At 38.2% G+C, this 14,592-nt stretch overlaps 1 protein-coding gene across 1 annotated transcript in view; it reads left to right on the top strand.

Annotated features, from left to right (window-relative positions):
- The first annotated feature begins 5,470 nt into the window (after positions 1 to 5,470).
- The window catches only part of LOC126259444 (NF-X1-type zinc finger protein NFXL1), a 111,630-nt gene continuing 102,508 nt past the window's right edge, over positions 5,471 to 14,592 (top strand). Inside the window, exons 1-2 of the mRNA XM_049956261.1 lie at positions 5,471 to 6,116; positions 11,782 to 11,921. Coding sequence (XP_049812218.1) covers positions 5,870 to 6,116; positions 11,782 to 11,921 — 387 coding nt within the window. The 5' untranslated portion in view covers positions 5,471 to 5,869. The remainder of the gene's footprint in view (positions 6,117 to 11,781; positions 11,922 to 14,592) is intronic.

The following is a 14,592-nucleotide window of genomic DNA, read 5'->3' as shown; positions in this document are numbered from 1 at the left end:
AGAACATTGTGATAAAAGGTTTTTTATTCCGGAGTATGCCCAGTGCACCAGTGCAATAAACTCCCAAGACCAAGAAGAACATTCCAGTAAAAAAGGAAATTATATCATTGAAGAAAATGCTTTCTTAGTTATAGTGAGTGTAAATGTGCAGTGCCTCAGAACAAAACTTGATACATTATCACTGTTTGCTGACGAAATGAGACCTGATGTATTACGGTATGTATATGTGAACACTGGCTAGCCCAACCAGAAACAGAATACTACAGAAACATTGAATATTTAGAAATGGTGTAGAGAAACTACTATCCATGGTGATGCAGCTGTGTACATAAATAGTAAACTCAGTGATAATAAAACTGACTTAAGTAAATTTTGTGTAGATCTAGACCTAGATTTAGCTGCTTTGGGACTGTCAGATACCAACTTAATTGTTGTTTCTGTGTACCGTTCCCCAGATGGAAATTTTGAAAATTTCCTCAACCAGTTGGAAAGCTGTTTGAGTCACCTAGTGCACTTAGGGACAAAAACTGCTTTATGTGGAGATTTCTACATTCATATTGGAGAAGGTAATGATAAAGAAAGAGCTTTCATGAACTTAGTAAGAAGCTGTGGGCTCTTCGCAGGAAGCTCTCTACCAACAAGACGAGCTATTTGTCTTGACACAATTGTGAAAAACCTAAGTAGTTGGGACTACAAAGTAAGTGTGGTGGACCCTATACTAGCAGATCACCATGCAGTACTCATGAAGTTATGGACAAATTCAGTAAGTACACAACAAATTCCCAAATGGCATTCAAATTATGTATTCAGAAATAGAGTTATTACAAAGAAAAGCTTAGATGACTTCAAAACCACAGTTTCTTCCATAGATTGGCACCAAATAATTGATGAATTGCCACCAAATTCTGCATTCAATCACATGTTCCAGACCCATAAAGTGAGATTTGATGAACATTTTCCATTAAAACCCAAGAGATATTCAAATGCTAAATCAAAGTGTAGACAAAAAAACTAACAAAGATAATGTTGTATCTTGACACTGTCTGTCCAGCTGTGGCTGGTGAATGACATAGAATTGGTAATAAAGGTAATAATAATAAAGATGCAGCAAGTCATTTAAATGTCTGGGTGTAACATTGTGAAGTGATGTGAATGGAACGAACATATGAGAACTGTGGCAGGGAAGACAAATGGTCAACTTTGGTTTACTGGGAGAATTTTAAGAGAGAGTGGTTCACCTGTAAACGTGACTGCATACAGGACACTTGTGAGACCTGTTCTTGAGTACTGGTCGAGTGTTTGGGATCCGTACCAGGTCAGATTGAGTGAAGACATCGAAGCAATTCAGAGGCAGGGAGCCAGATTTGATTTTTGTAGGTTCGAACAACATGTAAGTGCTACAGAGATGCTTTGGGAACTCAAATGAGAATCCCTGGAGGGAAGGCAATGTTCCTTTCAAGAAACACAGTTGAGAAAATTTAGAGAACCTGCATTTAAAGCTGACTGTCAAATGATTCTACTGCATGAACATATACTGTGCGTAAGGACCAAGAAGATATGATATGAGAAATTAGCATTCATATGGAAATATATAGACAGTTGTTTCTTCCTCACTCTATTTGCGAGTGGAACAGGAAGAAAATGAAAAATGAATCAACATCAGGATCACAATCTGGTGTTGGGAACTGAGTAAAGAGTTACAAGTAGTGCAGTCTATGAATCTCTTAGAAATGTATGCTCAAGACTTAAATTTGAAAGCTTGTGTCATAATGAGTCTCTATCAGAGACTTAGTTATGAATGTTTTGCACTAAGAACCATTTCGGAAGTTTGCACAACAGATGACATACTTTGGTTATTGCAATCCCCTAGTACTTATGGAACAGTGTTCTAAGGTAACACTAATAGTTGTACAAAAGAAATTTTCACATTACAGTAAATGACAATTTGAATTGTGCCTCACAGCTCTATAAGTGCTCACTGACAATCTCTATATAAGCTTTATGTATGATTGCAATTTAGTCTCCCCATACATGTAAAAATAAGTGTTGATAATCAGAGCTATACTTGGAGAACTATAAAATAACACACACTATCAGACTATTAAGCCTACAACACATGCAACTGACGTTCCATCAATATATAGCAAGCAAGAATAACTCATATTAAAAGACATGTGAGCAATACAGGTGTCATATTTTATAATGTACTGCCAGCATACATCAAGAGGATAGAGGAGGAATGGAATTTTAGGCAGAGTTAAAAATATTTCAGCTTGAGAATGTTTTTTACCATGCACACAAATATGCTAGCTGGGGGAAATACTCATGGTTCATGAAACTGCTGAATATATTTTTTTTAATTTTATCCAGAAAACTTAAAAATCTCAAGAGGACAGAATGGCTGGCTGGTAATTACCTTCACCTGCCAAGTTGATCTCTCTCTTGGAAAGTCAAGTTCATCCTGTCACAAGCCAGCATCAAAGGACAGTCATTGAGGAATAACCCCTTTTTTTAAAAAAAAAAATTGGCCCACTAAAGGGCCTCTTGCCAGATTTAGAGACAAGGGGGCTACAGACAGTTTCCTGGTTTGCAGAAATGGAGGATATTGGTACAGAAACTGTGCTGCTACCTCGAAGTGAAGTTGGGTTGAATTTTAATAGCTGCAGTACTGTGATGCTGAAGGCAATGGAAAATCATCACATAATATTTCCAGTATATTCAGTTCATTGCTAAAACATCACGATAGCTTCCTCATGGATAAAATATTCCAGAAGCAAAATAGTCCTCCATTTGGATCTCATAGCAGTGACTACTCAGGGGGAACCATCAGACAAAAAAGAAAATGCTAATTAGAATGAGAATGTTGCTGTAAGAATGCTAAGGCAATGTTGGAAACTAGAAACTTTAATGGTAGAAACAGAAGTGAAGCAGACACATTCTAGAATTCAGCAAAATGTGATGGCCAGAAGATGGAGACTTTTGGAAAGGGGATCATAGTATCATTCACACTGGAACTGATAATGGTATATAAGGTACAGGAATAATAATGAATTGCTAGAATAAAGAGTTACAGTACCGTACCTGCATCAAATGGAAATGACATTGACAGTAAAACTGAATGGCTATTCAAAGGACACTTTAATCATATAACAGATGTGGATACCACTGAAACTGAAGAAGTGTATGATAATATTAATGAGCCCATAAAATATGTCTAGGGCGATGATTAACCATAATGGCAGACTGGACTGCAGTCGTAGATACAGGTATCATAAGGAACAAAAAATAATATGTGAATTTTTCGCTGCAGGAGACATTAAAAGGGAGGAAGATTAATAGGAATCTTTGGTGGCAATGAACTGGGCATTGCGAACACACTTTTTGTTAACACCTTGAGAAGGAAGTATAGGTACAGGCCAGGGAATCAAACATGATGCTATCAGGTCGACAATATTTTGATGAAAGTAAGGGCTATAAGGTAGACAATATTCTGATGAAAGTAGGGTTCATAAACGATGTTAAGGACCCCCAAGAGTTAGCCAGAATTTTAAACTGTGATGCTTTACTTATTGTGCATCAACAGAGCTCGTATGATAGTGAGCATGGGTACTGGCAGGAAAACTAAATTGAAATAGGGCAGCGGTTTCAGATTATTGTTGGTCACATGTTTTTATGTATGCTTCACACATGAGCAGGGCTACCATGAGTTATCCAGAATTTTAAACTGTGACGCTTGTTTTACTGTTTGCCAACAGATCTCGTGTGGCAATCAGTGAGCGTGGACACTATCTGACAAACTGAACTGAAAGGGGGTTAGCAACTTCAAATTATTGCTGGCCACATGTTTTTACGTATGCTCCACATTGTCGTATCTCTATTTTTCTTGTATTGTGTTGTATTGTATATTTATTGGTCCTGTGAATCATACACTGTACAGGGGTACATAATGATATAGGACAAGTCAAATAATTTGCAATAAAGTTTAACAGAAAAAACTGTTGTATGGTTTTCAGTATATAGCAATATAACTCTAACATATGGGAATAACATTTCACAAATACACAAATAAATTTTACACGCACACATTTCATACTTTTGGCCTAGATTATACAGACACACACATATATGTAATAGACCACATATAATACACAGATAAAACTACATGTACACATTTCTTATTTTGGCCTTCATTCTATAAACTATTTAAATTTTTCACATATTTACATTGTAGATAAAAATTCATCAACACTATAGTAGTAATTCTGTAGCAAGTAGTTACTCACTGCAGTTTTGAATTTATGCATGCCAGTTATTGCCTTAATTTCCTTAGGTAGTTTGTTATACAGTTTTTTTCCTGCTTGCAAGGGTCCTTTTTGTTTTAGTGTTGTATGTGAAAACTACATATGTAAATCTTGATTATTCCTTGTGTTGTATGAATGGGTATTTTGGTTTTTTGGAGCAATCTTGCTATTTTCATCTACGATTTTCCTTCTAAACATTATTGTTTCTAGGATATATAGGCATGGTAATGGAAGAATATGAAGCTTTTTAAATGAAGGTTTGCATGAAGATCGAGTTGCTGAACCTTCCATGACTCTTATAATTCTTTTTTGTGCAAAAAACAGCTTTTGCTGGATGGTGAATATCCCCAGCAGATTAACACATATCTTAGTAGTGATTCTGCTTGGGCATAGTACACATTTTTTATGGCTTGCATTGATGTGCATCCAGTAAGAATTTTTATACTATAACAAATGGTATTTAATCTACTACATAGGTGTTGTGTGTGTTTCTGCCATCTTAGGTCATCTTGGATCCAAACTCCCAAAAATTTGGTGCTATTTACAATTTCAAGTCTTTTGCCTAGCAGTTCTATGGTTGCAGTTAAAGGCTGTTTATTCTGCGCTGTGTGTAGATGCATAGTGTTTGTTTTATGTATGTTTATTATTAAGTTGTTCATTGTGAACCATTCTGGTACATGTGTAGTGCTCTTTTTTATTTCATTTTGGAGCTCTTCTGGGGTCTTTCCTTCGATAAGTATATTTGTATCATCGGCATATTTAACGTACTTATAGTTAGGGCTGGATGGTTCCAGGTCATTTACAAATAGCAAGAACAAGATTGGTCCCAGTACGGAACCCTGAGGCACAACGTATTTACGGATTACGTCGTAGCGTTGTTAATCAACAATGAACTTCAGAATGGCACGTCATAGAAGCGTACGACAAAAAAATAATAAAGTTTGCATTTGGTAAAGTGAACATAAGTTTCTTATCGTTTTGCTAAACAAGGTATACGTATAGTGGTTTGTTGGCACATTTTAGTCTATCAATTGAATCTGTCTTCTGACCACTTGAAATGGCGCCACTTTAGTTGCATGTGGAAACTCGGTTCAAAGTACCCACGAAGATATTACATTTTTAGAAGGGTGATATCTGAGTTTATAGAATCGCTGGCGGCGAAAGGTTTACGTTGTTGAGAAGCGGTGACGTTGAGTTTGAAAGCTCGCATGATGGTTAAAAATCGTGATTTTTTTTCCCTTTCATTAATTGGAGTAACTAAGCAGTAGTTGCTCAGTCGGTATTTTTTCTGGTACATCCGTGTGTTTATGAGTGTACTATTATCTTTTGTAGTTGTATTTACAGGGTTTAACGATGAGGAGTAGGCACAATATGCTGTTTGAGAACTTGACGTGTATCGGGCGGTAATGTTGTCTCCTTTTTTTTCCCTAAAGAATGACATTAATGATACACGCATTGCCTTTTGTTTCCCGACACAGTTCGCGAAGTGTCGGATATTACGAAACATTTACTGCGTTTGATAAGATCGTTTCGGTTTGTTTCACCTGGTGTGTCAATTGATAACAGACATGGAAAGCCGGCGAGGCGGAAGAGGCAACCCTTGGAACCGGGGTGGCGGAAGAGGTTCTAACGCTAGGGGTCGCAAGACGGAAAATAAAAATCAAAACACAAGGAGTGTACCATTGCAAATGCCGACAGCTGAAGAAAGATTTAAAGAAGCTCAATTGAAGCAACAGGCGTCTCTTCAGAAACACCTGAGTACAGGCTATGAATCGTCTTCAGAAGAAGATGATTTGGAAAATGACAATATTCTTGGTAATGAGAGAAATGTAATGTTGTGTCCGCTTTCCATACTTGTAAGCTTTGTCATTAAGTCACATGCCCTATATCCAGTTGTAAATAATTTTATTAACTGTCTGCATTTTGTCATTAAGTCAGTAATTGCATTGTTAACTTATACTGTGCAGATGCTAGGATACTATTTTCACATCATTAACCACTTTACAACATGAAATTCCATAATACTAAGTCTGTACCACTATATATAGCCCTACAACAACAAGGCTACTGATCATAGGGTACAGGTACGTGCAGTATGTGAAATTCAGTTGTTGCACTCAGTAATGTGGCTAGTGTCATATTTCCTTGTACTTTAAAACAATTTTAGTGTGTTTAGTTTATGTTCCTTAGGTCATCTTGAATGATAGGTGGTATATCATAATCATATGGAACATGTCAGTTACAGAACACTAACTCAGTTGGTATTTAATTACATATATGCAGTACTTAATAATATCACATAACATAAAAAGAATAGTTTAATAACTCAAGTATGTATGTGACTCTTTTGCATTAAATATACAAGTTTCTAAAAACTAATTCTCTAGTGGGATAGGAGGAGTTGCCAACAGGGAAAATTTTCAGTGTGCATTAAAATTTAGCCTTGCTATTTTCCAAGCATTTAGTATCAGTTTGGTACAGTATTGGACCCCCATCCTCTTACATTTTCCATTACAGCACAGACATAAACATTAGGCCTTGCTACTGATCAATTTGTTACCAAAAACAGATTTTCTCCTAACATAACCTAGACATCGAGCTGCATTGTAGATCAGTCTGTCACCACAACGATTAACTTTGAATGAAAATAGTAAAGGTCATTTCTTGTCTAGCATTGAAAACTAAGAGGGTAATTCTCTCTCTCTCTCTCTCTCTCTCTCTCTCTCTCTCTCTCTCTCTCTCTCACACACACACACACACACACACACACACACACACACACACACACACACACACAGAGAGATATCTGCTGTAACAAATGAAATGTCACAATTTCAGAGACATTACTGGGACTCGAACCTGGGTCTTCTGCTTTCTAGGCAAGTGTGTCAGCCAATAAGCCACCTTGACACCAAGGTGCGACAATCTGGCTAACAAACCTGCTTAGTAAGCAGGAGACCTGGGTTCTATTCCCGGCTTTTTGGTAAAAGTTTTCACTTGCCGCTTCAGTTTGTATACATAAAATCAGTTTCTTATGAACCCTGATCGTCATGCAACATAATTCAGTACCATAGAGCAAGTCACAAGTGGCAAATTATTGATTTACTATGAAATATTGTTTATTCTATTTGTATTGTGCTTATCTTAAGTTTCCACAAGCTGTGATTTAGTTCCTACATAAAAGGAAATAAATTCACTAAACTTGAATCAGAACTATCACCACAATTTACTATCTGCTGAAGATAAAACGGAAGCATTGAAGAACATTATGCAATACATCAGCTTTGGCCAGTGACACTATCAACAAGGCAACTATTCGTCAACTCTGTGTAGTCACTTTGGAGCATTAGTGAAGCATCCGATTCCTCCCGTCTGCTTTGACACATGATGTCATCAGTATGGTGTAAATGCTTACTTCCAGTGTATACAAAATGGAAAAGATGCTGTAACTACATACACATGCAAGAAACGCGAACAAAAATAAAAATTACATGAGAACTTCGGAAATACAGAAGCGTCCGATCCCGCTCGTCTGCTTTGACCCATGACGTCACAAATATGGCAGAAACGACCATACACCACGATTCCAATATGGCGCATATAATGTCGGTACGTACACATTATGGGGACGAAAATACATCGAAAAACAAACACACACACTTTCCACAAAAAGCCTAATGACACTAACGGGACAAGCGTGGGAAATGGGGTGTTTTGGGTGGGGGCAAACTAAATATAAACAAATTTAGACACCCACCCCCGTACAAAACCACACAAAACGATGAAAAAAACCGACATCACAAAACTCCCCACATACCACTAAACACAATATCATCTAGAATCGGACACTTCCCTTGACCTATATATCTCAACAGCAGCTCCCGATCCCATAAATTAGGATCAAACACTTCCCTTGGCCTATATAGGACAAAAACATCTCCCGATACCAATATCAACATACGCAGCCACACATTGGGATCGAACCCTTCCCTTGACCAGCGCACTGTTATTTTTATCCGTCATTTCCATTCCTGAACAAAAACAACAACCGATTAATTTTACTAAAATTACCAAACGATCTACAGCGAACAACACTAAATTAACCTTCACACAAAATTGTTAACTCACTGAAATGAATTCCACTACAAACACAGCTGACACTCGAACAATTCTGGATAATGAGCAAAAGCAAACTGAGCCCTTTACACCACACAGACGAACACCCTGAACAAACCACCAGAGAGCACAACCAACCACAACACGACGACATCTACAAACACGCCACACTCACAAGCCAAACTCAGCGCCTTCATGATGTCACACACAACAACACCCGTACGTCACGGGTCAAAGCCTCGGACGCTTCTGTCGACCCAGAACTTATTACTCCAACAATAAAATGAAACTAAGAGGACAGCTGCGGGAAATTGGGGGCTTACGATGGGTGACAAGCTAAATATATAACAGTACAAAATTCCACACCATCCCAAAACGAATATTATATTTTTTAAAAATCCCTACTTACGACATAGTGCTACAGCCACAACACTAACAGGAATTGTGCACTTCACTCTACCGATATAGCTCAAATGAAGCCCTTGGTATAAAAAAACCAACGAATATCTACAACTCCAAAAAGTGGAATCAGACATTTCCCTTGATCTATATTTGCTCAAACGCAGCTCTTTATACCTACTGGCAAACCACAAATAGAAGGACAACACAACCACAGAAGTCACACATTTACATAACTCTCAAAATACCAGTGAATCCAAAACCCCAACAACTAAAAAAAAACATATTCACTACATCAATTAAAATATAACGGAAATACCATAATTATAAAACTGATGAAACACAACCAACGAAAGCACCAAGCTCGCAAACAAAAGGAAAAAAAGCCATAACAGCTCACTGAAAGCAAATCAAAAACTTCCAAATCCACTGCACTGACTACTCAGACTCAAATAAATCCATGTTACCAAAGTGATAACCGAGACTCAAATTAACGCAATACCACATGTTAAACTCAACACGTCAGCATCCACCACGAGAGGGCACCATCAAATATGACAACACGAAAAAAAGCCACACATGCCATAGTGACGTCACACACCACAACAGTATTATGTTGCAAGTCAAAATAGACGGGTGCAATTGGGCACTTCCTATGGCCTCACTTTGGCAACTATGATGTCATATTGTTGTGCATATTCCAAATATCAAAACATTAGGACACCCCTCCCCTTTGGTTATATGGGGGAAGATATTGTTAATGCTTTCAAACCTTTTAAAATCCTGAAAATATCTTACCACAGCATGAAAATTGCTTTCCTTTGGGATGTAAATATAACTTGAGGAATGCATATTGCAAAACATGTTATTCCTTATGATACATTTGTTGTCTTCGCCAATTCACTACCAAACTATGATGTTCGGGCCTGACCTAATTGTCTCGATGACATTAAGTAAAAATAGTTTATTTCCAAGAGGATAGTAGAAGTTTTTGAAATGCCGTTTTAAAAAAGAATGATGAGGATGAGATGGGTGTCCATGGTTCTAGGGTCACCAGCAGATATCCATAAGGCGTGCAGTGTAAAACTATGATTTTTTAAATATAAATTTTCTGTCACAAATTGTGCTTAGTCCCTAAATCAAAGACCATTGTACAGTAGCGACCAACCAAATGAAGCAGTGCATTTATTAAGGCACTGACCTCATATTTGGGAGGATGGAGTTTGCTTTGCCTGGCCACCTTGATTTATGTATTCCGTGGTTTTGCTAAATCATTTCAGGCAAATGTTGGAATGGTTTCTTCATCAAGGCCATGCCTGACCTTGTCGTATGTTCATAAAAGCATACTTATGTATTCAAATCGGATCCAGTAACTGATGAAGAGATACTGAATCAAATTTTGGGGAAAAGAGCTTTATGACACAATTTTTCTGTAAGTAGGTGTAGGTTGATGGGACACATGAGGCATGAAAGAATAGTTACTTTGGTAATGGAAGAAAGAATGGGAGGTACATCTTGTGTTACAATCATGGAGTAGATGAGCAGAGGGTTGTAAGGATGGCCCGCCTAACAAAATACGGGTAGGTGGTATGGGGTCTTTTTGTCAGTAGTTCCTGAGCAGAGGCAGATACTGCAAGCGTGTGAGTGATGGTAGCAACTGCTGTAATGTCATCTGCATCTGTGAATCAGCTGACTTCCAGTACAGTTCACATCTATGGCAAGTCTGACAGTGTCAAACTATAGACGCCAAGGTGTCCAAAGTGTTGTGTACTTCAAACCTACTGTCAGATAAGCGCCAATAAGACATTTGGGCATGTTGACGACTATATTTATTGGCATTTGGCAAGATCAGAAGCTAGGTAGTAGTGACAACATTGTGCTTGGTCGTGTCTGCCAGTGCAGTCTTATGGCAGCTGTTGCAACTGACCTAGCTTCCTGGATCACTGAACTGCTGAAGCGAGGGGGCAGACTGCTGAAATTGTAGAGGCAGACCTAAGACTGACAGCAATAAGCAGGTCAAGTGTATGTAGGCTAAAGTAGTTATGAAGAAGCACAGGTTAGACTTGTGTGGTGAGCTGCATCAAACCAGTTTGGTTATCACATTTAGCATTCAACCGCGATTTTTTATATATATTTTAACAACGCGTTTCGAGAGACAATGCTCTCATCATCAGGTTGTAAAATCTATGTCGCGAAATTAAACGTACTAAAAAGACAAAATACCATCACCAATAGTTGGTGGGTCCATAGAGTAAAAAAGAATTAAAAGTATATTGGACTGTGGGTCCTCGTCTTACATTAAAGTTGTTGACGCAGGTCGATGGCCGTCCCATAGCTACCAAATATGCTGTCGACTGCGCCGGCTCGGGTGCTGTTGTGGAACCTGATGATGAGAGCATTGTCTCTCGGAACGCGTTGTTAAAATATATATAAAAAATCGCGGTTGAATGCTAAATGTGATAACCAGTATAACGACAACTGCTACCTCGACTCCATAATGGATTATATCAAACCAGTTTGGACTAGAACCGCAATAGCAGCAACTTGTTTTCATGACACATTCTTTGGCTTTGCTCACAGTGAAGCTATCACCTTATAGTTTACCTAGATCTTAGGGCTACACCACAGATCAGGCTGTTTCCATGAGTTTTAAAAACATTGTGTTGACAGTGATATTACTGGTCGAGAAAAATGGCAGTATCATGAACTACAGTGCACTCGTTAAACCCAGCAGATATGGTAAACTATTATGTCGATCACTCCATTTTCTTTCATAATGAATACAATTATTGCAGTTTATGTCATTTGTTAAGCATCATCTGAGCTAGTCAGTATCGAATTTTCTGATAGGCTCTTTCTGATGTTACGTGTGATACTGAACAAATGTACGTATGAATTTGTAATTCAAGAATATCAATTAATTCATTTATTACACATAACATTAATATTTGTTAAATCTTTGCAGAGTCTGTGTTGAAGTCGTACTCTCAGTTAGGGGGTAGAAGTGATGAGCTTGGGCGTACACAGCGGTTTCTGGAGGAGGTTTTCCAGTCTGGTGCTGCAACGTGTCTGATCTGTATAGCATCTGTGAAAAGAAATGATGCTGTGAGTACTGTCAGTTGTATGGGGTACGAATAGAGAGGAATATTCGATAGTAATCATTGGCTTTGACCAGTGACAGAAACACACAGTTAACATTAACAATATGACGACTATTGATATTAGTGGTAAATTTTTCAAACGAGCTAAACTACAAATTAGTCTGTCACCACAACCAAGTTTTTTTGCTTTAACATTTGTTGGTTTCATCAACTCACAACCGAGCTGTCACCTTCCAGCCTAAAATAGACATCGCGCTAAGTTACAGATCAGTATTGCTACAACCAAGTTTTCTGCTTTCAAATTCGTTGGCTTTGCCAACTAACAACCAAACTGTGGAAATACATGCCGAAAGGTGACATAGCAGTAGATAACTTTGTCACTGGTGGCTATTATCAAATATTCCTCTTGACCCTGGAATACTATATTGTGTGTTGAACTACGTTTATAAAACCAAGCAAGCAACATCTGAGATAAAGTAGTTACCATTGATGCCATCATAAATTGGCATGACAAAAGCTTAATTACAGTTATGTAATTTTCTATTGTTTTACTGGCTATTCTGGACGAAGGCTGGTAAGTATTCTATGAGAGCTAAATATGAGGCACATCCGTGGAGTAAATTTCCTGTAGCTGACAAACTGATGTTGCATGAAGCAATGGTATGTACATGATAGAGTAATAAAATGGCATGACACATGTGCTAACGAAATTTCCCGATGTCTCACAGAAGCTTTGTAGTGGCAGTTGATATTGGAGACTCATGTTCCAGTTTCTGCAGTGTGAAGTGCAGTTGTTGATGAAGTGTGTGAACTGAAATTCATCATCTGTGTGAGGTCTGTGGACCTAATGTAATGAGCAAGGAGATGGTGTGTCACTGGTGCAGAGACATTGCACGAAATTGCCAAAATGTTGATGATTAGGTGCTTAACGGGAGGTCACTCATCATTAATGGTGACCTTGTGGAGCTTGTATGAGAATCGTCGTTTCACCGTAACAGAACTCGGCAGTCAGTTCCCACAGGTGCGCTGCTCCTTGTCATGTGAAATTGTCACAAAGCTCATGTTGTTCTGGAAACTGTGTGCGAGGTGAGTTCCAAAGCAACTGATTCCAGAACACAAAGCAAAGTGCTTGGGGGCAGCTTTCACTTTTCTGCTGTGGTACCATGATGATGGCAATGAGTTTGTGGACCGAAACACCACAGTTGGCGAGAAGTGGTTTGCACACAATACCCCAGAAACCAAGCAGCATTCGATGCTATGACATCACAGTGCCTCTCATGAAAGGTGATATTAAAGTAGACCGTGTAGGTATGGGAAGTGCTGTGTTCATTGTTCTGGGATAAGTACAGAGCTGTCCTCATAATCTTGGCAAGAGGTGAGACAAAGAATGCTGTGAACATTACTGTGAAACAATGTGGCAATTGTGACATGACATTTACAACAAGCCGCACAAGATGCTTAATGCCAGTGTTCTCTTGCTGCACAATAATACTCTGCCACACACAACTCGGTGGTCAACAGTGCTCCTGCAAATGTTCGGTTGGGAGGTGTTTGATCATTCATGCTACAGCCCAGGCCTTGCTCACAGTGATTTCCATCCTTTCTGGAACCTCAAGAAATTCCTGTCGGGTTGGAGTCAGCATTTTCATATTTACAGAGTGGCAGACATGATTGTCATTCAGTGCTTCCAGTCCCATGTGGCAGACATCTATGATGCATGGATATAAAAGTTGGTTCCCACAGTGTGACAAATATCTGAATTCCAGTGGTGAAATGAAAAATAGCTCATACTTCCGCTATGTTACAATAAATCTTTCAACTAAATTGTGTTTTGTTTCTGTTCATGACCTCCTCCCACCCCCCTTTCCCGCCCTACACCGGGAAACTTACTTTCTGGATGTGCATCATAGATATGAAAGAATAACTTGATAAATGTATTATCATTGGTTGTACTGAAAGAAAACAAAGTGTGAGAAAACTGCTGTCTGCAGTAAGGAGAAACCATGTTACTAGTTTCTAAAAACTTAGCCTTGCAGCTAGAATGTAACTATTTAAAACCCTGCCCCTTTCCTTAAAATGCTGTGCAAATATACCCTTTGAGGTCATAATGACCCAGTTGGTATTAAAGGGCATAATACTGATAAATCATGAAGTTATTTTAATTTTAGGTTCTGTTTGCAACAAAATATGGAAGTTAGACCAGATGGCCATATACAAAAACACAGATATTTTTATCGCGCTGCACTTTATCAGAAAGAGACATAGATCAGTTGAGTTTTTACTTAGTTTGAAGAGCAGCAAGATTTAAAATTGTCAGTTAACTCAAAAATTACAATGACAGTAACTCGTGAAGTTCTCAGCTTGCTGTACTAAAAATTATTAGGGCATTATTTGCCATAAAATAAATATTACAGTTTTAGAAGTTAACAATCATGTAAGTGATGTAAAAAAAAAAATACTTTTGTCCTCTTATTCTGAAACAGAACAGAATAAAACAGAAATAGCTAATAAAAGGGAAAGCTCAGTTGCTCCATTTTCTAAATTCGTAGCTGCCTCAGCTACATTGAAACTTATTGTGGTCAACAATTTGGGCAGTGTGTGTAATGTGAGCTTCACATACATATTTGCTACATCTCAAACTCTATAAGGGTTTTGTTGCCACGGACAGAATTTGC

Source organism: Schistocerca nitens, chromosome 5 (assembly GCF_023898315.1).
Source record: "Schistocerca nitens isolate TAMUIC-IGC-003100 chromosome 5, iqSchNite1.1, whole genome shotgun sequence".
NCBI classification, from domain to species: Eukaryota; Metazoa; Arthropoda; class Insecta; order Orthoptera; family Acrididae; genus Schistocerca; species Schistocerca nitens.
The sequence above is the reverse complement of the archived record's forward strand: the minus strand, read 5'-3'. Positions and strand labels throughout refer to the sequence as shown.